Consider the following 25,426-nt stretch of genomic DNA (forward strand, 5'->3'; position numbering starts at 1 on the left):
TTAACGACGGTGTGACGTCGGGAAGCGATTCCTCATTGTCCCCTTTGTATCATGTCTGTACGTAAACCACGAGAGAGCGGGAGAGAGGAGGGAGGGGATGAGAGATGGTGTTGGAGTTGGAGTTGGAGATGAGATGAAGAAGAGAGAGGGAGAGAGAGAGACAGATTCCCCCAAAAAACATTTCAAAGATCCTGCCTGTTAAGTCTGCTGATGGTGACTGATGTTGAGGAAGTTTCGAGCCCATCTAGGGGTTTTCACAGTAGGTCAGGGGAAAACGCACGAAAAGCACCTCGGTCAAAGCTTAGTCCAGTAGCTTCGTCGTGTCGTGCTGACGGTGATTGATACTAAGAAACCTTCTGGTATCTTCTCGTGACAACTTCAAGAACATAAATTGTTTCGTATGGCCTAACAAGTACCAGAGAAAAGGAATGAATGGATACACCGCGCCTTCGCATTTTGTTTTATCTATATGCTACCTTTCCTGCGCCATTCGTTGTCATGAGTGCAAACCACCACTACAACCACTAACTACATCAACTCGGGCTAGGCGTGTCCCCCGCAATCTCAGCCATCTTGGTCGTCTTCTTTTTCTTCTTCTTCTTGGGCACCACGACCGCCGGCTCAGCATCGTCTCCGCCTTCGAGATCCGCCAATGTCGGGCCAGCCGGGATGGGAGCGGGCTCCTCGCCGGCCCCGTTCTCGGCGTCGTCCGTGAGCACGACGACCGGAGCCTTCTTCTTCTTCTTCTTCTTCACCACCGCCGTGCCGTCGGCGTCCTTCTTGGCCTTCTTCGTCTTCTTCTTGACAACCACGCCGGCGGCATCGACGCCCTGCGCGACCTGGATCCTCTCGTTGGCGCGCTGCATCTCGAGACGCAGCCTTTCGACCTCCTTCATTGCCTGCGCCATCTCGGCCTCCTCGCGCTGCTGTTGTTCGTAATCGAACGGCGCGTTGGAGGAACCCATGCCACCCGAGCCGCCACTCTCTTCAAGGCTGAGGCTACCCAGGGTCGACGAGTCGACTTGCAACAGACCCTGTCGTAGCTTTTTGGCGCGCGACTTGGTGAAGCTGTCGGAGTTGTTCTCGGACTCGTAGTTGCGCGGAGTGGAGACGCCGCTCCCTACCAGCGTCTCATCCGCGGCGATGAGAACGCGCTGCCTCGGTCGCGGCTGCGGTCGGCTGATGGGTGATGTTGGACCTGGAGCAGATGAGCCTAGCTTGTCGAGGTCCAACTGCATTATCGGTATGGAGTCTATGTCAAGATCCGGGCCATTCTCCTTTTGTAAGATGCTGTGAATGGGTGTTGACGATCTGGGGTTGCTGTCTGCTCCGCCAATGTAGAATGGATCGTCACGATTGCGTTCTGCCCGCTCAGCCTTCCGCCTTGCAACGATGTCTGCGTCCAGATAGCTGTCCTCAGTCGCTTGTTGATACGAGCTGACGACTTCTTCTGGTACGTCTGCAATCTTGTTGATAGCGGGCTCCGCGGAAGATATGCTGGTTGGAGCAGGACGCTGGTGGTAGTAAACCTCGAAGTCGTCCGCTTCGCTCGCCTCCATAGGTATGATGTCCGCTTGCGAAAGAAGATAACTCAGGTTGGGGTGGATGGGCTCGTCCAAGTCGAGACCGTCGGGTATTGGCACGTTCTTCTGGGCGCCAACAGCAACAGAGTTAAGTTCCCATCCCTGGAACAAAGATGGGATGGCTTGTGTGAGGAGAAGGGGAGCATCCTGGTGAGTGTCCTCAGATGATGTCGCTTGCCCTGACGCAGCCTCGGCAGTGAGCTTCAGAAGCTCGATGAACTCCACCGACCTCTCCTGAACCTCTAGGTTTGGGTGGAGGGCAAGCGGCTCTAACGTGTGAATTACCCGCGCCATAAGCAGGGTAATTTTGGTTTTCCACTCCGGTGTCCAAGGCTGCCCATCGTTGCCGGCGACGTACGCAAAGATCTTCGTCACGGCCTGCAGGCTCGTCGTAAGGATGTCTGGAATATGTGTTCGGGGGATAATCCGCAGTATGTTTCCCAAAGTGTCTTCAGGGAAAGCGAGCTGATTGGCATATTCTCCAACCAACCACGTAGTTGACTTGAGTGATGCCGAAGAGAGGGAGTGCCCAGCGGGGGTATCCGAGTTGAGTTGTTGAATAATCAGATCAGCGGCCCTGACTGAAGCCCCTCGCAGGGCTTGCACCTTCACAGCAACATTCCTCAACTCGTCTCCAATCATGCCGGATACATCTCCGGCTGTCGACTTGCCGGAGGCTGCTACTGAGTCGAGCTCCGTCTCGACTGACCGTGGCGTCGGCGCCATGCGGACAAGCTGAATGAGAACATCAATGTACCAGTCAAAGTCCACCAGGCTGCTATAGTTGTTTTGTGAACACATGGTCAGAATCCTTCCGATCACATCGCTCCTGTAGTCATCAGGTAGTGGAGGCTCCTCCTCCTCTTTGTTTGGAGTGTGGATTTCGACTTGCGCTTCGTCGTCAGAATCCGTCCCGGTATCAGGACCAAGGGGGGCCCCCGGCCGATCTCTTTTAGGAGCAGAAGATTTGAGCTGCTTCATAAGACGGCTTACGATCGATACCAAGTTGTCGCTGCTAACCATACCCTGAACGAGGTCCAAAGCCTTGATGCGAATAGTGATATCGGGGCTGTCGATGCACTCCAAGATGACATCTTCCTGTTGCGCGACCAGAAAAGGATGTGTCAAAACGATCTTGTTGAACGCGAGCAACGCAACGTATTTGACTGTTGAAAGTTAGCTTCAGATCACGGACCGAGTCGCGTGACTTACGATTCGGGTCGCCATCCACCATGATCATGCCCCTGAGCTTGTTCACGCAAAGAGTCGCAATCTCCTCCTGGCCTGAGATGTCATCCTCACTACCCAGGATGCCACCCTGAATAATACCGTTGATGCACTCGTATAGTAGTGACATGGCGGGTGTCGTCCGAATTAGCTCAGTGAGAGGCGGCAGCAGTTTCCGCACGAGTCTCGGCTCTAGTGGCGTCAAAGTCGCGAACTGCATTGCTCGTCAGCCTTTCCGCCTTTGCGTGCTACTCAAAGCACCACCTACCAGCTTGATCAGCTTGATGGCCATCCAGTTATTACCACCATCAACCAACAGCTCGAACAGCCTGGGCGCCAGAGGAAGAAAGTCATGAGGCCGTCTCCATCCCAGCTCACAGACAACATTCACAATAGCTGCAGTCACACTCGGGTCCTCGTCCTTGTCCATAAGACGCTCCTTGATCTTGGGCCAGGCCGCGCGCAGCGTTTCGGGGTACACTAACGCCAGACGATACAGCGTTACGATCGTCTTCTTGCGGATGGCGGGGTTCGAGTGGCTCAGACGGGGGAGCAGGTCGGGGAGTGTCGAGAGGGCTAGGGACGGGTTGATGATGTGTGGTAGTGTAGAGATCGGGAGGGATATTGTCGTCGCTTGCGTCGAGGTCAAGTCCTACGCAGAAGTAGCGTTAGCATACCACCCTCTCGCCATGCACCCGCAGCGCAGTGACGTACCTTCTTCAAGAGATTCGTGGCCATCATCAACACTTCTGTGTCAGACCGGAAACTCTGCACAGCAGCCAGGTATCCAACCCTCTTCTGGTGGTACTTCTGCGACGACATGACTTCGAGCACATGGAACGAAGCCCAGGACATGTCATGGCCAACCATCTCGAGGTAGACCAGCTTCAGCAGCGCCGTCGCCTTGACGTCTGTCGGAGACTATTAGCCATCGATACGCAGACGAAGATGGAGGCGCCGGGGGCTGGCTCACCCATGTCCTGCCCGCGCACCTCGGAGCGGCATTCTTTCAAGCTGTTCTGGATATACTCGCGCTCGTTGCCCTTATGGTTTCGCAGGCCTCTGATGAGGTCGTAAAGAGATTTCTCGAACCTGTGGACATCCCATCGCTGTCAGCGTGCTGCACCACCGTGTCGTGCCGCTTGCTCTCAACACCTACATCTTGACGATGACAGCCCCACGCGACGGGGCTTAAACGGGTTGGTCGTAGGTTAGGTCGAGGGAGGGGAGGGATTTCGTGGGTAGGTTCGTCGTGGAAGGGAGTCAAAAGAAAGTTGGGTCAGGTCGTCCGGGTTCTATGGCGCATCTTGAAATGGTTTCCCCCGTTGTGTGGCCGCACAGCTTTGGCACATTCGTGGGGAGAATGCCTTGGGGAACGGGTTTCGGCTGGTCGTCAAGCTAAGGGATGTCGGAGTCGGGGAACGGTGATGCGGGCTGCTGTGGCTGAACTTGGCTTGTGGAGAGCTGCTGTCGTGCTGCCATGGTGCTCACCCCCACCAAAAATGATGCTAGCCGTTCATACCGTGTTCCATGGTACAGTGAAAAAATCAGTTCCACTGTACGGCGGTAGCAGCCCACTAACACCGACTGCTAGCTTCTTCCTCGGCGACAGCTTCTAGTCGTCATTGCGACTTGCTTCACGAACAACTTTTGCGACGACCCCGATTGAGGACTGTCTGCGGCGGAACAGCAGTTGACAGCAGTTTCCTCGAGCGGCACTTCACTTTCGCTTCCTCGGCTTGTACTATAGACCATGGCTCGTTGAAAGTCGAGCTTCCACTCATTCAACACTGCGCAAAACCTCGACCACGCTCCCCAACCTTTTCCCAGCTCCATACTTCGGAACTGCCCACACACGATGGCAACCATGCGGCCAGCTCTCCGGGTCTTCTCTCCCTTGAGAAGCATCCGCTGTACGCCCGCCGCACGACCCCACACGCCGGCGCGGCAGTTCTTCAACCTCCCGAATATCCCCTCATCCGAGCCGCAGGTCCTGACGGCCTCCCGAACCCTCCCATACCCCTCCGCCCAGCTCTACGACGTAATCTCCGACGTGGACTCATACTCGACCTTCGTGCCATACTGCGCGCAGTCCCGTGTCACGCAATGGACCGCCCCCGACAAGAACGGGCGCAAATGGCCCGCGCAGGCCGACTTGCGCGTGGGCTGGGGCGGCTTCGAGGAGACATTCACGAGTAGGCTGCACTGTGTACCCGGGAAAAGCGTCGAGGCGATCAGCGGTGCAGACGTTCCGGGTGCCAGCCCGGGCAATGGAGGAGAGGGCGGTGCGGTGTTCAGGAGCTTGGTGACGATGTGGCAGCTGCGGCCACTGGCTACGGGCACTGGCACGGAGGTGGACCTGGTCATTAGGTTCCAGTTTGCGAACCCGTTGTACTCCGCTGTGAGCGCTGCGGTGTCTGATAAGGTGGCTGGTGTAATGATTCAAGCGTTCGAGAAGCGTGTCAAGAGTGTGCTTGGTAGACCAAGGATATAAGCAGACGGCAATTCAACGTAAATCAGAGGGCAATAGACGATAGAACGCGCATGCGTAATTATGATGATTCTTTTCAGAGTGTTTTTTTGTAACATAAAACTCGACGCATCTAACCGCAACCAAAAAAGTCATCTAACCCAAAAACACGGGGTGGTCTTCCCTTATTTTGCGCCGTGTCCTGAAAATGTCGCAGTCTCCTCCAGCTCTGATGCAAGGCTCTCCTCTCTGTGTACGACCCTCGCGGAACATTTTCCAACCTTTGGCTCTTTGGTCCCGTTCTGAAAATCACTCTCCCCGCAGCGCATACTCCGGGCATACATGCGTTATAGATGTCAAGAAAATGAGCCATGGTTCCGTGAGATGCGTTGTGTACATACAATCAACTATGTGGGAATCTGTGAAAAGCAAAATAATGCGCGATGAGGTATCATGTGTAAATCAGAAAGATCCCAACCGCAAATTCGTAAGAAATAGTTCTCGTGGTATGTGTTGTGAAACACTGTTTGGCAATGCACAACAATGACCATTAGGTCTTCTTGCTACTCCTACTCGTTTGTTAGATACTTGGCGGCCGTACAACGGGTTGAGATTGCTCACTTCTTCTTTGCGGGTTTGGCGCCGGCCATCCAGCTGAGCATGGATCCCTGCCCTCCCTTGGACTGACGTTTCTTCTCAGGTGCCGGGCCAACATTGATGACACGCGGACCACGGCCGGGAGGCATGGCGCCAACAGGCGGCGGTGGTGGCGGACCGTTACCTGCCCAACCCGGGGGTGGTGGTGGAACCCCACCACCACCCCCGGGCCTCGGGAAACCCGGTGGCAGACCCCCCGGTCCCCCCATGGACCTAGTCCTCTGGTGTTGTCCTGGTGGTGGTCTCATACCTGGAGGGAACACGCCCGGGGGTGGAGCTGGCTGCGCCTTCTCCATGGGCCACATGCGCATCTCAATGGTCCAGTCGGGTTCGACAACCCTCTCCCATACTTGGGGAAGGATGATCTCACCATTGGGGCCGATGAGATCGTAGTGTCCTTCCTGGACATGGGGCCCGATGACATCCACGTGTAGGAAAGCTTGTTTGATGAGCTCTTCCATACCCTACAACCTGTTAGCATCATTACAAACATCGCTGGGTGCTTTCGACTCACCGTCCAGGTGGCGCAGATGTGGAACGGAAAGCTGAACTTGCGGCCGACGGCGTCCTTGAACTTGATCGGCAGCTTGCCTTCCTTCGTCTTGGTCTCGGCCTCGTACTTGGCTTTGGCATCTTCGGCAGCCTTCTTCTTGAGCTCATCTTCGGCTTTCTTGGCCGCAGCGGCAGCAGCTTCGGCATCTGCCGCGGCCTTTGCCTCCGCCGCCAGCTTGTCGCGAGCCTCCTTCTCAGCCTTCTCCTTCATATCCGCCTCGTATTTGGCCTTAGCTTCGGCAGCGTCCGCTGCAGCCTTCTTCTCGGCTTCAATCTTGTCACGAGCCTCCTTCTCAGCCTTCTCCTTCATATCCGCCTCGTATTTGGCCTTAGCTGCGGCAGCATCCGCTGCAGCCTGCTTTTCGGCCGCGATCTTGTCGCGGGCCTCCTTCTCGGCCTTCTCCTTCATTTCGGCCTCGTACTTGGCCTTGGCTGCCGCGGCTTCTTCTGCCGCCTTCTTCTCGGCCGCAATCTTCTCACGGGCTTCTCTCTCAGCCGTGGCCTTCATCTCGGCCTCATACTTGGCCTTCGCTGCGGCATCTTCCGCAGCCTTCTTCTCGGCGGCAATTCTGGCATCTTCCTGAGCCTTGATGGCCAGCTCGAGCTTCAATTGGGCAGCTGCCTCAGCATCTGCGCGAGCCTTTGCTTCAGCGGCCTTTGCTTCGGCATGGGCCTTGAGCTCGGCCTCGTACTTTTCTCTTGCCTCACGCTCAGCTCTGGCCATGGCTTCCTGGTGCAGCTTCTGCCTCTGCTCCTCAGCTTTGCGCTCAGCCTCGATAGCCTCACGGGCAGCTTGTTCAGCCTCCTTCTTGGCCCTTTCAATTTCCCTTCGCGCGTCTTCTTGGGCCTTCCTCATCTCCTCCATCCGCCGAGCGATGGCGTCCTCGGCATCCTTCCGAATCTTCTCCTCAAGCTCACGCCGGCGCTCGGCCTCCTCCTTGCGAGCCTGCTCTGCCTTGAAGAGCTCAAGTTGTTCCTGCAACTTGATCTTCTCTGGGTCTGGCTTCGGCGGTGACGGCGGCGGGGCAGGCGCGGGAGTCTTGGGCTGACCAACTTCCGTAGGTGGAGGAGGTGGAGCAGCTTGGGAGTACAGGTACTGGGCCATGTGCGGCGGCATTTGGTAGCCTCCAGGTCCACCGGGGGGGCCATGGCCGTAGAAAGCAGGGGGCTGCGGCTGATTGTAGGGCATCATGTCATATTGAGAGTTGCGCGGCTGCTCTCCGAAATAGCTCTGACCGCTTCCATTGGACATTGGCGAGAAGGGGTTGTGGCCCGGAGGACCACCATAACCGTAAGGAACCATGGTATTGGGAGGAGCTCCGTATGGGCTTTGACCCATATAGCCTACATGACTATGTTGATGTTGTTGATAGGCGCTCTGAGGGTGGCCGTTGTGACCACGGCCGCTTGGGAAATAGGGATTGTGACCGGCATGGCCGACATGACCTTGCGGCCCGCCATGGGCGGCCGGAGGTGCGCGGGCACCGTAGCCACCGCGGTGGCCATAGGCCGGGTGGTATTCCTCTGAGGGATCCACGCTTTCTGGGGGATTCGGCACTGAACCGGGCCGATACGGGTCAACGTAATTGATGGGAGGGCGGTATGCTAGTTGTTCGCGCTGCTGCGGGTGCTGCGGGAGCTCGTGGTGACGAGAGGCAGCTCGAGTTTGTTGTGGGCGGTATCTTTGAGGGCTGACGGAAGCCGAGTCTTCTGGGCCAAGGTCTTCCTCGTAGTCGTCAGAGTAACTCTCGTCTTGTTCACCAGATTCAAAGCTGTCTCGATCGTCGTCTTCAGAGTAGGATTCGGAATGAGATGTTGTTCCCCCGCGGGATGAAGCAAACCGTTCTCTTAAACCGTGTCTTCCGGATTGTGTTAGTTGAGTGTTGTTTGTTGTGTGAATGTCACCGAGTCGGTTGTCCGGTGGCCTAGTTGAAAATTACAACACTTACGACATAATAAGGAAGTGTGTGTGTGTGTGTGTATGTGCGTGGGCGGTGGGAAACCCCTCTTCGCACGACAGACTCGGAAGAGAGAGCGGTGTGGTTAAAGAGAGATTTGCGCGAAACGGTCTGGCAAGGTTACTGAGGGTGTTGGCTACCGGTACGGGAAACCGGAGAGAGAAGTTGGTGTGTAGGTTGGATGAGGCCGTGCAGCGTTCGTCCTTGCGCGGTTCGCAGTGACAAGAGGGGGTATCCAAGTTGGGATGAATAGCTGGCACGAACAAAACCAAAAAAAACGGACGACGGACGGGCGACACTTGGGCAGAAAGCTGATCAGATGACAGGAGTCCAATGTGCGCAACAGCAGGATTGCGAGGAAAGAGAGTTTTGTTCTGTGAGGGCGACTGAGTTGCAAGACGGGCGGTTTGCGAAAATTGAGGGGTGGGCGGCAGTCGGTGGGTGGATATTCGTTCGTGGGCTCTTGGGATGTAACCAGGGAAGCCCCCTGCTATTTGGCGAGAGATCGTGCAGTTGGGCGCAAAAAGAAGCGCGATTGGGTGCGAGTGGAAAACAGTGGCAGCTGGTGCTGGGCAGCTATTGCGGGTCGGTCGACCGCTCCGTTACAAGGCGTAAGACAAGGTTGTATGCACAAACTAAGCCGCAGCCACTGCAGTCTAGACGAATCGGCCAGGCCTGGGCGGCTGGTTGCCTTGGGAGAGCTGGCTTGCCCTGATTTTTTGATTGCTCGAAGAGAAGAGCAAAGAGGAGCCTGAATGGTGGCGATGCGATGTGCGATGCACTGCGCTGCGCTGTAATGCGAGGCGAGAAGACGAAGATTGGGAGGAGGAGAAAGAAAGCCGGGGCGAGGGCCAAGCGGGAACCAGGCACTGGAGAAGAGAGAGAGCAAAAGACCCAGTTGTTGGTTCTTCTTTTCCTCTTCTGGGATCCAGGAGCCGGCAGGCGGGTGCTGTCGGTGAGCAGGCAAAGTGCGGGAGACGAGATCAAGATCAGGCCAAGCGACACGATGGCCTTGGACAAGTTGGGTATTTAGTGTCGTGCCGCGGGACTGGAGGGGGATGCTAAGCTACAAGCCTCAGATCAGTGACATGCCCAAAAATCATGTGGAATGGAATTGGCGAGACGCCAGGTCCGTGGAAAAGACAGGCCATTGACATGGGGGCATGAGCGTTGGACTTGGACACGGACACACAGACACGATGGAAGTCCCAAAGGGGAGTGGATGGGGAGGCCTGGAAGAGAAGCGGAAAGAAAATGGGAGCCACCGTAGCAGTAGGGGGGGCTTGAGAAGGAGGAGGGGGAGGGGGGAGGGGAAGACGACGGGGCCGCCCAGCAATGGAAGGGAAGGGGCAAGCACGATGCGAGACCAGCAGTTCCGACCAAAAGGCGGGAGGAGCCTGACCAAGACCACACTATGGACCCCGCCATTTCTCACAGCCAGCCTTCGAGACAAAATGCACAAAACATCTCGCCACAGCGTAAGATAGCTGCCGCGTGGTGTACGAAATAGGGCAGGGTCAGGGCCAGCACAGCAGGCAGAGAGGTGGGCAGAACCGAGCAGAGGCCAGTGATCTGAGCCAGAGCCGGAGGGGAATGGGTGACGATGCAGACGACAGGTATCCGTAGGTAGAACTGCGAACATGGAGGGGGGAGGGGACATCTGAGGCTGGGCGGCGGTCTCGAATCCCCCTTGCTTTGTTGTCCCACTTGGACACCCCCCAGCGAAAGATGGACCTTGGGCCACGCCGTTGGTGGAGGATGGGTCCGCAAAGTGGACGTTGGAATGTCATTGAATGACTGTCAGCACCAGCACCACCACCCCGCTGGTCGGCGCTGCGCCAGATTGCCTGCACACACACGACTTGTGGCATGCCCGAAATCCAACGCCGCCCCTCTCTCCGACCGAGGCCGTTGTAGACTGACTGCCCTATGCAGCTACGCAGTGTGTCAAGCAACAACGGCAATGGCAACGTCAACAACAGCCACGGCGACACCGGCAGCTCGTTGCCCTGTGGACAAGGTAAGGTAGGGTAAGGTAAGGCACGTTAAGAACATGCGAGATGTAGGTAGCCGGCACTTGGCAGCTTCTTGACAGGGAAGATGCAGAAAATCAACAAGAAGAAGAAAACAGGAAAAGAAAGCAAGGAACACCAGACGTGCCTGACGGACAGCAGCAGCAACGCAAGGGATGATGGCCGATTCGATTCGCATGGGCAAGGCAATAAACGCGTTCCGGAAAACAGTGAGAGAAAAAGATTGCATTCTGCATACCTTTGCTTTGACTCCAATCCCATGTGTTTTGTTTTGGTCCCTGGCGGTGTGCGATCCCAAGTTGAGACAGAACACCGACTGAGACCTGACAGAAACCAGAGGTGATGGGAGATCAGATGCACGGGGCCTGTCTCCTGCTGAATTGGGTTCTAGGCCGGAAGGTTTCTGGCGAGGTTCGGATAAGACTGGTCGTGGTCGGGGTCAAATAAGCTCTAGCTGCGTACCCAGTCCTCAGACAGTACGTACCCTTTTATTACCGACACAGGCACCGATGGTGTCAGTCTGCCCTGTGGTGTGGCCCTGGTGGTCGACCTGCACCGGCCGATGGATGTTTTGGTTCGCTCGCTCCAGCTGTTTCGGTGAGGAACGTGCTCTGGACGTGGCTCTGGGCTCCGTTGCGGGACGGTCCTCTAAGGCAGGCGTTGGTTGATGCTGGTGGGGCTTCTGCGGTGGTTCGGCTGGGAGTGTCCCGTCCTTTTTCTTCTCCCATCGACTTCCGATTGGGAGCAATTGCTGGACAAAATCCAGGAAAGGTGGGATGTCGAGGAAGAAAAGAACCAGAGGTTTGGGGGTCGGAATAAGTGTATGTTTAAGCAGGCTGGATGAGACGTCGCAAAGTATTTATTTGGCGGCACGGGAGGAGCACGGAAGGGAGGGAGGGGTCAACGTCGAGTCGACTCGACTCGACTCGACGGGAGTTGAGAGTCGACGATTGGCGTCGGCGGCGAGAACTGGAACGATGCTACTTCTCGCTCCTACCGCTGCCGCTGTCGCCGCTGCTGTTGCTGTTGCTGCTTCTCCTAAGGTACCTTACCTTCAGCGACACCTAGCTGTGTGCCTCAGTCCCCGGTAACCCGGGCTCGCGGCTTATTACTCGTCTTCCTCTCGTAAGGGCGGGCAGGAATGGCCACTGAGAGCGCTTCAGGTGGACGGCACACCACAGACAGCCGTCAGCACTCATATTCCAATCTCTGGCTTTCCAAGTTCAGTTTGGTTCCATCTCGCCTCGCCTCGCCTCCTCCTCACCTACCTGACCATACCGCAGGAGGGACTAACACACCGCAAGAAACGACGGTACTTCGGGAGGGCGCCGTAGCCGTACCCGTACGTACTTGTGAGGCCTGCAGCTGATGTGCGTGTCGTCCGGTTCCGCAGAAGAGGTACCTTACCCAGGGCAGACGCAATTGTCAGTCTTGTCGTGTGCGAGCCTGCCTTGCCGTCCTGTGCCGCCGCGCTGTACCGTTTCCGACTCCCCACATGTGCTGCTTCGTTTTCCCTTCGTCGACTTGGCTAGCCATCGAAACTATGCAGTCAATCCGCAGCCTGCTTCACACTAAAATAAAAGTGGATACACAATAGCACTGACAATGATATTATTCGCAACGAATCTGACTTTTCAAGTCTCCATGCTCTTGCAAGTGGGCAACGTTGTTGTGCATGTGCGAGAGTGATGTTGCAAATGTTGGGTCCAGTGTGAAGGTACTCTGTACTGTGCGAGGCAAGGCATCATGAAAATGGAGGCCGAATTCCACAGACATCAAGAACGAGCCGAGGCGTCGCGTGGCCTGAGGTCTTCTTCGCAGCAGCGATTGTCCTCGCTGGGTGTGAGGGTTCGGTCTAATGCGGGTGACGATAGCGGCGTTTGGCTCTTAACTTCTTCCTCATTTGAAGCGCCAAGTTGCTCGTGAACACGGAGAAAGCAGGGAAGAGTTGAGGTCGGTATCGACGTATGAAGTGCTGGCTCGCTGGCTTGTCTTCGTTCCCGGCTTACTTACATGGCACCGCCCGGATATATACGTGACACCTGAACCTCGTCAGCGCAACTTGATTGGCATATGGATGTCTTGACATATCATCAACATCCAAAATAGACCCCGCCTGACGAAGCTTCGTCGTTGCCCGACAGCTCTGAATGTTCTGCTCGCTCAGATCGACTCGGCATGGTTCTTGAATGGCGGTGCCTGAGACCCGTCCGTGGATCATTTCACTGACTCACTGCCAGCGCACGCTGTGGGCCTTATTAGTCGTCGGGCTCCCAACGCCATGCCTGGAACCTTGGATGACATGCAGCCCTGCGACAAATTGCAACTCGATCATCTTTCATTGGGCACGCCTGCGGGTATGGCCGCGACTGGAGCGATGGAGCTGAGAGGAAAATAACTTGAAAATCCATTTGAAGGTATTGGGTGGCACCGTCTGCCCCTCTGGTGAAACGTATCCGCTGTAAGTTTGGCTCCTTTTCCTGCCCAATCGCCAAAATCACCGGAGCCGCTCTCCATTCGACTGTCGACATGAGGATGACACCAACTGCATGCCTATACGATAAGAAAATGCAGCCCGTTGATTTCATTTTTCGTGTTCCGTAACCGAACAAAATGTCCCTCATTGGCCGGCAAGCAGCGAGGAAACTTGGGCAATGGTTGTCGCACGTGGTGATCCGCTGCAGATACAATGCAGACCCAGCTTCCAATGTTCCGATTGCTCACCAGTCCCGACGAGCAGAGCAGAATATGTCGGCCCAAGTTCGTCAATTACATGCATAAAGCAAGCTAGCATGCTGCCCTGCCAACGTGACCGGATCGTCACAGGACCATGTATCATGAGGTTGTTTGCATGTCGCTCTTGGCTCGTTGTTCATCTCACGAGCTCAACTGACTCTTTGGAGAGCAGGTCGCGCGCCGCTGCCACTTCTGATTCGTCGTAACCTTGCCATAATCTGTCCTTCGCGCTGTTGCGGCGCACAATCTCGGCCAACTTCTGCGTAGCCACCTCATTGAGCTTTTGCACTGTGTTAGTGTCGGGGACAGCCCAATCATCAGCATCTGTTTGCCTCGAAGGCTTCGAGGGCTCCTTTAGAAGTTTGTTTGTCGCCTGGTGGTCTGTTAGCTGCGGTTGGTGATCACTTGGCGGGCTTACTTGCCAGTTTCAAGCCATAGTAACCCCGTAGGTAGTCGTCACATAGTTCGATGCTGCGGGCGAACCTCTTGACAGATTCGGCTAGTTGCTGCTGCGAAGAGCCGTCCGAGGCTGAAGCGGCCATGTACAACACCTCTCCCATACGGGCATGTATCTGACATCAGTTAGCAACACAAAACGCCAGGTGAAGCATGGTAGCATAACCCACATTCCATGCATTCGGAGTCAGCACCAAGACCTCCTCAAGCGCGAAAATGGCTTGTGAGTAGAGTCCCTGGGAGAGGTACAGGTCTGCGAGTTCCGCCCAGGCCTCCGCGTCTGTAGGCGAGAAGTCGAGAAGCGAGTTCAGTGCGCTGATAGCTTCTGAGATCTTTCCTGTTGACTTGAGCAGCGCCACACGACGTTTGGCGACCGGCTGTTGAGAGTCAGCAGGTATTCGTATGTCACATTGGCTTCGTCAACTAACAATGTTTGTGGCATTCTGTCCAAGGATCGTCTCGTACTCCTTGAGCACTTGGACCAGTTCTCCGTCGTTGTCGGCCTCCGCCTCCTTCACGAGTCCCTTGAATGCCATTATGCGCTCGTTGTCGTCTCCGAATCTGATGACCAGCCTTTCCAGGCATTGGTGTGCCGCTTGGCCGTCGCCTGTGCGAAGGCAGGCCAACAGAAGGTTTTCGTAAATGATCCATATTTCCGGGGTCTCGGATGCCGAGAACAGTGAGACCAGGGGCGATGAAGAAAACGCCTTCGGGTTATTTCGAAGAATCGTTGGGGCCTTCTGGGCGAGCTCCAGAGCCTCAGCCGGGGACAGGTGGCCCTGGGGGCGCACGAGAGATGGAGCCATGTTAGAGTGACAGTAGTATTCGCAGAAACTGCTGAAAGTATTCGCTCGAGTCGCGCGATATCGGGGGAGGCAGATCTGCGTCGGCTTCCGAGGTACAGGTTCTCGTTGCTGTCGTCGGTCGTTGGAGGAACGTCGTTTGTAGGTCAACGATCCTGGGTACCTGCCTCTAGCTAGATACGCGACGCCGACCAACCTAACTGAGCTCCCGCACTTCCTTGCAGGGGTACTTGACAGGTGGGTCAATTGCGCTCTTTCCATTGGTTTAGTCGGTGGCCGGCCCTTCGTCGTGCCGACCTTGGCCCCACCGCAGCTTCCCTGTCGCGAACAAAAACTTCACCAGCGCGCAAAAATTGTCAGTTGTTTTCACTCCCACTCACTTCCTCCTGTGCCACCCAAAACCTGGAGATCTTCGAAGATTGTGTGCACGCCCGCATTAGCTTGTGAGCGTGGGACCTTCGGCCCCTGTGTACTGATCAGTCACATCTGCAATGGCATCTCCCGAGGCCGTTCAGACTCCCAATGGAGTGGACGAGCTAGGCCTCGTTGAGAAGACGGCCGATCTCCAGGTGTCCCAGCCCAACGGCCAGGAGGAATGTCCTATCACTACCCAGAGATCGCGCGACCCCGACTTCAACCAGAAGAGAAGCGACCCGTTTCAGTTCGGCAGTCGCTTCCTGGCAGAGGGCGATGACGCCTTCGAATTCAACGCTTGGGACCACGTCGAGACTGACGATGCATACAAGGAGTATGCCGAGCAGCAATACGAGATGCAGCGTCAGTCCCCGGTCTCTGATTTTGACAAGAGTAAGTTTTACCCAGTTGCATCTGCTTCTTCCAAAAACAAAACAACACAGGTGTTATGATGATTCAGATTTTTTTCGCATAGTTCAGCTGAATCTTTGTGATGAGAATTTCTGTTATAGTCTTTCGCTCCCATCTGATCGCACCTTTACAAAATTGCTTGTTTTTTTTTATGCCTGCTTCTTTCTGTGCGGCTCGCTGACAAGAAATTTTCAGACAGATTCAACGCCAACCCCGCCAAAATGTGGGATGCCTTTTACAAGAACAACACAGCAAACTTTTTCAAGAATAGGAAGTGGCTGCAGCAGGAATTTCCTATCTTGACAGAAGTGACCAAGGAGGATGCCGGCAAGACTGTGATCCTTGAAATAGGCGCAGGTGCCGGTAACACCGCCTTCCCTATTGCGGAGTTCAACAAGAACCCTAACCTGAAGATCCATGCCTGTGATTACTCAAAGACGGCCGTAGAGGTCATGCGAAGCCAGGAGGCGTACAGCCAAGGCATCGTACAGGCCGACGTCTGGGACGTGACCAGCGACGAACTCCCGCCCGGGTTGGAGGAGGGATCCGTCGACATTGCTATTCTCATATTCATCTTCTCTGCCTTGGCTCCCAATCAGTGGGACAAGGCCCTTTCCAACATTTACCGACTCCTCAAGCCAGGAGGCCAGGTCTGCTTCCGAGACTATGGAAGAGGTGATCTCGCCCAGGTTCGTTTCAAGAAGGGTCGTTATCTCGACGAAAATTTTTACGTGCGTGGCGACGGCACCCGAGTCTACTTCTTCGATAAGGACGAGCTTGAGCAGATTTGGTCTGGCAAGAAGAAGACTGAGGGAGATGACCCAAAGGCCGTCTTCACCGTAAATGACATCGGTGTCGACCGACGTCTGCTGGTCAACAGACTCCGCAAACTGAAGATGTACCGGTGCTGGATGCAAGGACGGTTTACGAAGGAATGAACAAGTCGATAGTACAGCGCACAGAACAGCACGCCCGTGAAACTGCTTGCTACTACTTGCTGGCTACAGATGGCTGGCATCACCCTCACCGAGTCCGACGCCTGGTCTAGCATAGCAGACGTTCCCTCAGTCTCTGACGGTCATCCTGGTCAAACCCGATCTTGTCCAAGTAATTGTCCACTCCACCATAGACGCTTTCGAGGTGCTGAGCGATTCTGGCGATCATATCCGGTGCCGTGTCGAACCACTCATCTGTCAAACCGATCTCTCTCATCTCGACCAACCTCTCTTCCCTCTCGGATTCGAGCGCTCCCTGCGTCAAAGAATAATCATGTTCAATGGCTTCGAGAGGCACATTGAGGATCAGCAACACGAGGGTTACGATGAGCCCGGTTCTGTCCTTGCCTTGGGTGCAGTGCACCAACGTGGGCGAGCCTGCAGGGTCGAGGAAGACTTTGAGGGCCTGAGGCTGCTCGTCAGAGATGGGTGTGCAACGTTGCTGAAGGCTCACGTACCTTGGCAACCTCGGGTCCGGATTGGTCAAGGGTGTCGAGACCCAGACCTACCAGGCCACGTGGCAGCATAACCTCGCGGGACAGAATAGAGATACCCTCATTGCGATAGCCGAAGATGAACAGGAAGATGAGACGGCTACGTAATGGGGGGTTGAAAGTTAGCCATAGCTAGCAAAATGGAATGGGAATGCAAGCAAGTTCCCTTACAAGAATCCGCCCCAAGAGACCTGCGATATCAGAAAGCGCTCAAAGTTGCCGCCAGTGACTCTGATCTCGTGATACTTTAGGCCCGATATCTGGATCGGCTCAGCCAGTGCAGCGTTGGACTGCAGGAGCGCGGGAATCTGGAGGTCGGCCTGGCGCTTTTTGGCCTGCCTGACGTGTTCGGTCCTTGATGGCGTCAGTCGGTGATCGGGGTGCGGGATCTGGCATGTCCAAGGGAGAAGGACGGTGAATGTGAGTGTGTGAGTGTGACACTCGCTACCTACTTGGTGCGCAGGTCAATCACCGCCTTGACGCCCAGGTCATCCCGGAGGCGTTTCCTGTCCTCCAACGAGGCATCGTCTGTAGATGATTAAAATCTAGAGTTGTGCATAGAGTGCAATGATGCATTAGAGGGTTTTCACACACCTGGTCTCGCAGAGCGAAACACCAAGCCTTCCCGGATAAGTCTAAGCAGCAGATACGAGAAATGAAGTCAGCGTGTGCCGTGTGCCTCTGTTTGAACCCCGGTTTCATAACCAGGCAAAAATGAGGGTGCACAGTAAGAACGGGGTCAAACGTACTTGCGTCCAAGATAGCTGTTCACCGTGGAACCGACGTCACGGAAGTTCAGGACGGAAGTCACGCCACAGTTGTCCATGGCCTAATTAGCAGTTGAGTTGCCCAGCCAGCGCTGCAGAAGTCTTGGGGAGGGTGGTTAGGTATTAGTCAACCGCTGGGAAACTGAACTAGCAGTTTGATGGCGCGGCGGGGGTTTTGGGGGTGTCAAGCGTGAGTGTCTCTGGCACCGATGGAGATGCGAAGAGCGACGTTGCTCTGACGCCACGAATTTTCTGCTCCCTGGGCTTCCTCCCGCCGGAAGATCGGGACGTGATGGTGCCAGGCGAGAGTGACCCCCGGGCCCTCCCTTTCCCTCAAGCCCACTCGTGGCCGTCCGACCTCAATTTGACGCCCTTGTCGCTGTCAGATAGGCGGTTTGGATCATCGACCGGGGTCCGGCAGATCCCTGCAAGTCCCCGAAAAGCTTAAGAACCGGGGGGGTTTTGATGTCACCGAGGGCAGCTGGGACCCAGGTCTGAGATGTGAAATGGCGCGGTGGTGGTCTAGATCAGGCCGTTTGCCGGTCGCAATCTTTTTGGACGTCTGTTCCAAGCAGATGCGGTCGGTGATGCACTGGCACAATCTAGGCTTCCAGGTCGCATGTCTGCTTTTCCAGAATATCGGATCGAGCAAACTGTCTGAGCACGAACAGGTCGGGACCTTCGTCCCAAGTGGTTATATTTGGTAGCAGTTCAAGCATGCAGAATGCGATGCATCCATCCATCGACCATCCGAGGTGAGGCTGACTGTGCACCAGTCTGTTCAACGAATGAAGACGCCCATTAAGCTTCAGGAGATATCAGGTACGGTGCGGCAGCTGGAACGAAGGGAAAAAGCAAGCCTATCAGCCCAGGACATGCCTCTAACACGGAGCAATTGGGTTTCCTCTTCTCCTGAGCCCTGATCCAAACTGTCTTTGACTCTACTGACCATCACCGGCGCCTTATCAGGCACTCAAAGTCAGAGAGCTTCTTCGGCTTTCGCAGTCGGTGAAGACGCGGAAACAGGAGAAACACAGGGAAGCAGCATGCGGCAGAGTCCGGCTCGGAGGGCCCATCTCCCAAGTCCCTCCAGGCCGGTCGAGCTGGGTCTAGCTCGAGGTCCCAACCAGTGATCATCGTGTCCCATTGCCCAATCCAGTGGCCAGAACGTGGTCCAGCACTCCGCAGCATCAGGAAAACGGCACACCGGAATGGCCGTCTCCAGAGGTTAAAGGGCAATTGTGTCGATCCGAAGCCACAAGCGCCGGCGAGGCAGCCGACAGTGTGGACGTGTAGGAGGTTTGCGACGACGGATAGCGCAGTTCAGCCCTGGTGGGTGTCATTCGTTCCTCTCGGTACCCAACGGAGACTCAGGTGCACCACTCTTTGAGGTGAAGACTTTCTGAGCTGACTACTAGCAGTGGTAGACGGGCTAGACAGGGGTGTGTCAGGATTGATCATTGGGGGGGTTCTCAAAGCGACTAGCATAGAGGAGACCGCTAAGGCCCAAAGCGGATGGATGGGCCACCACCCAAGTCGCAACATGACGTAACGGCGGCAGCCGTGGTCGCTCACCATGACCAGCACTAAGACTGAGGTGCGCCAACCCGACCCAACATACCTCATCGTGCGCGCCGGACCCTTCACCTTTGACCTGAATGACTGACTCTCTGTTTCCCAGCGCGAGGTGTGCAGGTTGAATGATATAACTCCTATCCCTCCTAGGCACGATGCCCTGCCGCCTGCGCCTGTTCCGGCATTTCGTACCTGATTTACCATCCTGCGGCCTGCAACTTGCACCTGCACTGCCCTACCCTGCGACGTAACTCTCTTGTCGTCCCAATTACGATACCCCAAACGATAGCTACGACCCGATACTTTGGTGGTGCGTACGATCCTTTTTGCGACACAATTCGGATAAGCAGCTCCAGAAATAACTTCCACCTTGCGCCTCTTCCCAACTTATCTTCAGTCCACTTACCCGCAGCCCTGCGCGTGTAAGCCCGAATATCGTCAATCACTTTCCACTTTTCCCGTCATTCCGTCACCCTTGTAGTATTATCCATATCCAATTAGTAGTTACACATCCATCAAACCCTCGTCACCACCCTGTGAGGAGGAACCTCTCCGCAAGAAAAGCGGGTATATCGATACCACCAAGCCGGCACCCGGGCTGGCGATGATGCAAGCCAGCTCCAAGACAACGACGCAACAGCCAGCCATGGCGGAAGCACGGTACTCGCTACCGGCAATAGGTACTTACTAGACCCAGCCCCTCAAAAATACGAGCCCTTGTCATTGTCGAGAGAAAGACAATGTGACCCATCAAAAAACGAAGAAAGTCACTCTAACCATCCCAATCAGCAGGCCACTCAGGAAGACTCAAGTACGCAGACCCGCGGGATCTGCCCAGCTACCCGTCCCCTGGTCTTAAAAGCGATGGAGCCGCCGCTGGGGCCGCAGCATCCTTGGGCTGGGCCAACCAAAAATCTATCGACCTTTGGAAACCCGAAAAGTCAAACTCAGCATCTACAGCTGCTATGTTGGCCAAGGACTATAAGATGGCCCCATCATGGGAACCCAACTCGAGCTCCGCGGGCGCTAAGGCTGCCCTGATAGCTTCTGCATCAGCCAGGAAGCAGGCATCTGCGACGACCTCTACCCCGTCACGTCACGATTCATGGGGAAACAGCGCCGCCAACCAGGCTTTCAAGCAAAGCCTGTCAGTCCGGAAGCCTGCGCACGCCACTTCGACTGACGGTCTTGGTTCTCTCTCCGCGGCTCAAAGCGCTATGCCCGCTCCACGGCGCACGAGGCCACGCGCGAAATCCACGCCTGTACCTAAGGAGTCGTATCCCGATGAGTCTAGAGCTGCGGCCAATGCACTCAGTGCTGCCACTGCCGCTCACAGCCCTACGAAGCCCAAGTCACCGACCGAGACTTCCGGCTCAGTACCATACACCAACCTGCCACGAAAGATGTTCACCTCTTCTCCCGCCATCGGTCCGGAAGTTGATGAGCAGAAGAGGGCAGACGTGCTACATGCCTCCGCTGTGGCTATGGCGAAGAAGATGTACAGTCAGCAACAGAAGATGGTTGACCAAACGCGCGAAGCTCACCGGCAATCGGGTGACATGAGCCCTGCGGATAATCAGCCGAGGCCCTACGTAAACCTGCAAGAGGCAGCGTATAAGCTGGCTCAGGAACGGTTGTCAAAACTGAGCGAGGAACACCAACGTAACCGGGACTACCAGGAATACTACGGCAACGGCAGTTCCGCGAACCAACCTCAGAGGAGATTTACCATGAAGGGTAAGCTGAGGCGACGGTCTTCGAGCGACGGTGACATCAAGGACGAGGACAAGGAGCAATCTGAGCGTATTAGAAGGCAGATGTCCATCTTTTCCTCCAACCTGTCCAAGGTCGACGAGCAAAAGCGAGCCAAAGACCGCGAAGCCTTGATGGCTGCTGCGCAGAGGAACGTCAGGGCCAGGTTGCAGGGAATGGACGAGAAGATCTCAGCGGAGACGGGCATGGTGCCACCGAGTACCATGACTGACTGGGAGTTCAAGGCTCACCTTGCCGCCCAAGCCAAACACTCGGTTCCCAACGAGAACGAGGGCAAACTCGATATTGGCGGCGGAATGTTCATGGACCAGGCGCTCATTGATGAGATTGCCGCCAAGAGGGTGCAGCCTGTTCTCGATGAGATCAACGAAAAGGCCGCCATCGAGAAGGAGAGACAAGAAATCGCCAAGGCAGAGGCCGAAGCCAAGAAGAGGGACGAAGAGAAGAGGAAGGAACGCGACCGAGAAATCAAAGAGATCAATCGCAAGATCAGGGGTATGTGGCGCAATTGTTCCAAAAAGAGTGAACAGTACTAACAAGCCTACAGAATCAGATAAGCAAGAGGAAAAAGAGAGGCGGCATCGCGAGAAGATGGATTCCAAGGCCAAGAAGGAAGAGGAAAAGGCTGCCAGGGCGGAAGAGAAACGCCTTTCCAGCAGCGAGAAGCGAAGGTCGAAGCAGCCCGAGGTCCCTACCGAAGACTTTCTCGAGGCAGGAGAGACCTCCCAGCAGTACGAAACAAGTGACGCGGATGCGCGGCCCAAGTCCAGCAGGGCAAGCCATACGAAGCCAACCATCAACACCCAGAAGGATGTTCCTAGCGGGAGTGACACTGCTCGCTCGCCGAGCGAGAGTGGATCTCCGACACACAAGATGAAGGAGTGGCTCAAATCCCGCTTCTCACGCCCACGGGGCCGTTCAGCCGCCGGGGAGAACCCTCCCGAGGAGAGAGGTTTTGTCGGCGGTGTCGCACTCACACGCCTTGCCAACGAGAGCGCAACCAGTCTCGATGGGAGATCAGCCAGCATGCGCGAGGTCGCCATCGCTGGCAAGAGCGGCAGCAAGTCTGTGGGAGAGAGCCCCCGGTCGCCCATGGGCCATGACGATGTCAGCCCGATCACGAGCGACGGTGAATCGGAGCGGTTTGTGGAGGCTAGAGACGATCTCGAGGGGCCCATTTCGCCGCCGCCTACTCTCAAAGACCCTAGCAAGCACAAGAGCAGCAGCCCGACGAGAGACTCGCGGTTCCGAGAGATGATGGAATAGGAACGTTTGGTTTCGGACATTTTCTCAAGCGGGCGTACAGGATAGAACGGTTTGGGGCTTAGCCAGCGGGATGGTCAGCGAGCGGTGTTAGTGGCAAGAATGTGTTTAGTATCTTTACATTCAACATCGACAGCCGAGACCGGCAACACATACTTATTTTTATTCCTAATCTCTTCACGCTTTGGTATTGGATGAAGATTCTCACGTGTAGTTCGTGAGTCAATCTGCTTGAGCGACTGATTGACACAAAGAGGAACATACGAAGCATCGTGGTATACAGATCTCCTAGAATAATACGTCGACTCTCAAGCCTTACATGTTCTTGTTGTCCAAAACATCCTGCATGAAATTTTTCGCAACTTAATCAGAGCTCAAGAAAACGAGACCCTCCAAGTCATCCCATGTGCAGGCCATACCATCGAGTCATTCTGGTCACCGCCGTCAGCCATAGGTTAGTATTCGTACGAGAGTAGTGGTGGGCAAGACGCCCAGGGAAATTCAAGGACTCCTTTAAAACTGGGTAATCAGGTATTAATATTCATGAAATATACGTTCTGAGCGCTCAATAGATAACTCTGCAATGCTTTCCATCATGTCGTAAGCAGGGGATATAAAGAACTCCAAACTCCGTCCGGCCTTGTGAGGACCGTGATGCCTGCCCGTAATGCCGGCCCCGTAATGCCTGCCCCAGAAACCATCTCCATAATGCAACATCGCTATTCCGTAAAGAATGCACATGATCCCTCATCTCTTCAATTCATTGTCTCTACCTCGTGCAAAACTTCTCCCGTCTCAGAAGTTGGGAGGACTGGTGCTAGACATCTCTCTCAGCCCGGGCTTTGAAAACCGTGCGGTCTTGTCGCGTGTGCGCATAGCAGGCCACAGGTCAATGATGAAGGAAAAGACGTAGAAGGAGAAGACAAAGGCGATGACCCATTCGATGATTGCCGCCTCGTTGTTGCGCTTAAGCTTCTGTAAGACAACGAACGGGATGGCCAGACCAATCTCGACAATGATGAAGATCAGCTTGACCCAGAATGAAGCCGCTAGGACGCGGTGCTCGCGGTATCCTGCAATATAGTTAGCAGCTTGTCGTTGATACAGAGGAGACGACGAACGTACTCATTCCCAGGCGTTGATATTCCCAACAGATGAAAATAGCCGACAACAGGTAGCCGATGATGAAGAAGCCAAGGAACATCAAATGAAGGTTATCGTGCCGATAGGTGTCGAAAATACTGAGGCAAATGAGTCCCACAGTGCCGACGATGGCCCAGAAGATGGACAGGCCGAAGAGAATCTTTTGGCCCCTGGATGTATTGGGTGCCAGACGGCCCGTATGGCGCAGCCAGCAGTCGGAGAAGAAGGACAGGTCGAGGAAGATGACAGTAATTACGCAGCCAGCAATGAAGAGCGGCTTCAATTCATAAGCTCCAACGTCGCTGATGTAGGCGATGGTTTGAGGCGGGGTCATGCTAGGATAGACAATCCTCTTCTCGTCTACAATCCAGTAGATGAGCATGCCGAGTAGCATGCCGAGCCACATCAGGCCCGACAAGACTGGGAAGATCTACGGCCTGTTAGATGCGGTTGAGAGTCAAGAGCCAGCAAGATGGCTTACCCAGTACGAAAGTATCCTCATGATGGCGATGAGATATCTGAACGGCGTTCTGTGCGGTGGTTAGCTCTAATGTCCAAGCCAGTGGCATTGCTTGGTATTTGCAGGAGGTAGCATATGGAGAATGATTCCAGGCGCTTGAGCCTCATCCAGGGCGTGTTGGTTGTGGTGACGCAGAATGACGAATGAAAAGGAAGAATGCACATGCTAGTCTGCAAGACTTACCAAATGTGATTTTTCGGGTAGGGATGAAGTGATACTCGGAAGACTACTTCAGGCGAGACAATTGAGACGATGCCCCTGAAGATTGCGGTCTAGTGTTTGACGTGGGAGGACGGGAGATGTGCTGTGGTGGTTGCGAGGGATAATTTGGAGATCTCGAGGTTAATGAATGTTGGGCGGAGGAGGCAGTGGCACGTCAAAAAAGGCAGTGCTTGAGCACTAGATCGGGAAAGAAGAGAAGCGTCGTGTGTTTGTCTTGGCTGAACCGGGGCGGCGGACTTAAGACTCGGGAGGCGCTCCCGTCCCCGTTCGATAGCACGATCTCCTGCTGATGGCTGGAGGAGGTACTTGCGTGCCGTGTGGCCCGGGCTGGCGTCGTCGTCGGGCGCTCCTGAGGAAAAAAAAAAAGTAGTACAGCAACCAGCCAGGCAAGGCCTGAAGTCATGACTGATCGGCACTTGAAGCAGGCAAGCTCCAGCGCCAGATCCTGTCGCGCGCTACCGGTGGCCTATGTGGGGTGACCATGTCATTGGTTTTGGGGCACCGCCGGGAGATGACGTAGGGGAGTGTCCACCGAAAAGCCCAACACTGGGCGCCAAGTAGTAAATTTCGGGGCCATCTTGCTGTTGCGTTGCGTCGCGTTCGCGTCTTTCCACCAAATTTCTAGTGTGTCTCGCCGGTCTGGTTTGGCCGAGTAATTCCCACGCAGTAGTCGATTTGCGCTGCGCGGTCGCCGCGGTTCAATGATCAATCGATGATGTTGACTTCCTCTCCCCCTACACCCTCTCCGGTGCTTTGTCCTCGGCCCCGGAAGGCAAACCCATGTAACCTGCAGCGGACGGGGCGGATTTTACGGGAACAGCCTTGAAGTTTACGCGGTGCTGTTACGGCGGAGGGCTGAAGATGGTGTTGGGACTTCGGGAAACGGGGAGCAACCATGTCCGCCTCCCCGGCCGGCGTAACGGGGTGTTGATGTGTTCGCAATGTGAACATGCACCGCCGCAATTTCTAGCTACTTCGGCAGGCTTGACAGAAAAGAGAAGGGTCTTCCACTGGGTTCGGGATCAGGTCCGTCGCATCGCGCCAAATCGTCCAAAGTCCGCCCGCCTCGAGGGGTGATCTCTGCGCCGCGCAATTTGAGGCTGGTGCCCCGAACCAGACGGGCACCTGCCAGCTTTGCCGGGACCTCCGGCGCCCCATCTGGAATATCCAGTGTGCCCTATGGCTGGGATGTCGCGAACAGGTGGTGTCAGCAGCGTGTGGCTGGCGACGTGCGTCTATGATAGCTTCATGTCTACTGCGCATTGGAATATACGGGACAATGCAAGGGTTCCGGAAGCCAGCCAGCAGAAGTCCATGTGCAGTATGTAGACTCGAATTCTGTCGTCCAGTCTTTCCTGTGGTCCTGACAAAGCC

The 25,426-nt window shown here is 55.4% G+C and overlaps 8 protein-coding genes across 8 annotated transcripts; 3 read left to right on the forward strand and 5 right to left on the reverse strand.

Annotated features, from left to right (window-relative positions):
* Nucleotides 1-533: 533 nt before the first annotated feature.
* Nucleotides 534-4,342, reverse strand: AP3D1 (AP-3 complex subunit delta-1; the record flags this gene model as incomplete). The annotated part of the gene is made up of 7 exons (XM_037320093.1): nt 534-2,749; nt 2,796-3,024; nt 3,079-3,462; nt 3,525-3,721; nt 3,784-3,902; nt 3,970-4,000; nt 4,333-4,342. The coding sequence occupies 7 exons, from the start codon at nt 4,340-4,342 to the stop codon at nt 534-536; spliced, it is 3,186 nt and encodes a 1,061-aa protein (XP_037181071.1).
* A 326-nt stretch (nt 4,343-4,668) lies between these two features.
* CGCA056_v004839 (Coenzyme Q-binding protein COQ10-like protein) lies at nt 4,669-5,304 on the forward strand (the record flags this gene model as incomplete). Its single annotated transcript, XM_037320094.1, has 1 exon — nt 4,669-5,304. The coding sequence occupies one exon, from the start codon at nt 4,669-4,671 to the stop codon at nt 5,302-5,304; it is 636 nt and encodes a 211-aa protein (XP_037181072.1).
* Nucleotides 5,305-5,830: 526 nt separating this feature from the next.
* CGCA056_v004840 (Reticulocyte-binding protein 2-like protein a) lies at nt 5,831-8,443 on the reverse strand (the record flags this gene model as incomplete). Its single annotated transcript, XM_037320095.1, has 4 exons — nt 5,831-5,849; nt 5,902-6,401; nt 6,452-8,348; nt 8,439-8,443. The coding sequence occupies 4 exons, from the start codon at nt 8,441-8,443 to the stop codon at nt 5,831-5,833; spliced, it is 2,421 nt and encodes an 806-aa protein (XP_037182089.1).
* A 4,909-nt stretch (nt 8,444-13,352) lies between these two features.
* On the reverse strand, nt 13,353-14,478 carry oca3 (TPR repeat protein oca3; the record flags this gene model as incomplete). Its single annotated transcript, XM_037320096.1, has 4 exons — nt 13,353-13,504; nt 13,635-13,788; nt 13,843-14,049; nt 14,101-14,478. 4 exons carry the CDS (start codon nt 14,476-14,478, stop codon nt 13,353-13,355), a joined length of 891 nt encoding a protein of 296 aa, XP_037182088.1.
* A 488-nt stretch (nt 14,479-14,966) lies between these two features.
* Nucleotides 14,967-16,238, forward strand: ABP140 (tRNA(Thr) (cytosine(32)-N(3))-methyltransferase; the record flags this gene model as incomplete). Its single annotated transcript, XM_037320097.1, has 2 exons — nt 14,967-15,282; nt 15,496-16,238. 2 exons carry the CDS (start codon nt 14,967-14,969, stop codon nt 16,236-16,238), a joined length of 1,059 nt encoding a protein of 352 aa, XP_037182087.1.
* A 106-nt stretch (nt 16,239-16,344) lies between these two features.
* iphP-3 (Tyrosine-protein phosphatase) lies at nt 16,345-17,615 on the reverse strand (the record flags this gene model as incomplete). Its single annotated transcript, XM_037320098.1, has 6 exons — nt 16,345-16,701; nt 16,754-16,889; nt 16,961-17,143; nt 17,242-17,317; nt 17,384-17,424; nt 17,539-17,615. 6 exons carry the CDS (start codon nt 17,613-17,615, stop codon nt 16,345-16,347), a joined length of 870 nt encoding a protein of 289 aa, XP_037182086.1.
* A 2,162-nt stretch (nt 17,616-19,777) lies between these two features.
* CGCA056_v004844 (uncharacterized protein) lies at nt 19,778-22,170 on the forward strand (the record flags this gene model as incomplete). The annotated part of the gene is made up of 3 exons (XM_037320099.1): nt 19,778-19,811; nt 19,924-21,399; nt 21,452-22,170. 3 exons carry the CDS (start codon nt 19,778-19,780, stop codon nt 22,168-22,170), a joined length of 2,229 nt encoding a protein of 742 aa, XP_037182093.1.
* A 792-nt stretch (nt 22,171-22,962) lies between these two features.
* sfk1 lies at nt 22,963-23,812 on the reverse strand (the record flags this gene model as incomplete). Its single annotated transcript, XM_037320100.1, has 3 exons — nt 22,963-23,240; nt 23,293-23,740; nt 23,792-23,812. The coding sequence occupies 3 exons, from the start codon at nt 23,810-23,812 to the stop codon at nt 22,963-22,965; spliced, it is 747 nt and encodes a 248-aa protein (XP_037182092.1).
* Nucleotides 23,813-25,426: the final 1,614 nt, after the last annotated feature.

The sequence above is a fragment of the Colletotrichum aenigma genome (genome assembly GCF_013390185.1).
Source record: "Colletotrichum aenigma strain Cg56 chromosome Unknown KSG_Cg56_contig03, whole genome shotgun sequence".
Classification (NCBI taxonomy): Eukaryota; Fungi; Ascomycota; class Sordariomycetes; order Glomerellales; family Glomerellaceae; genus Colletotrichum; species Colletotrichum aenigma.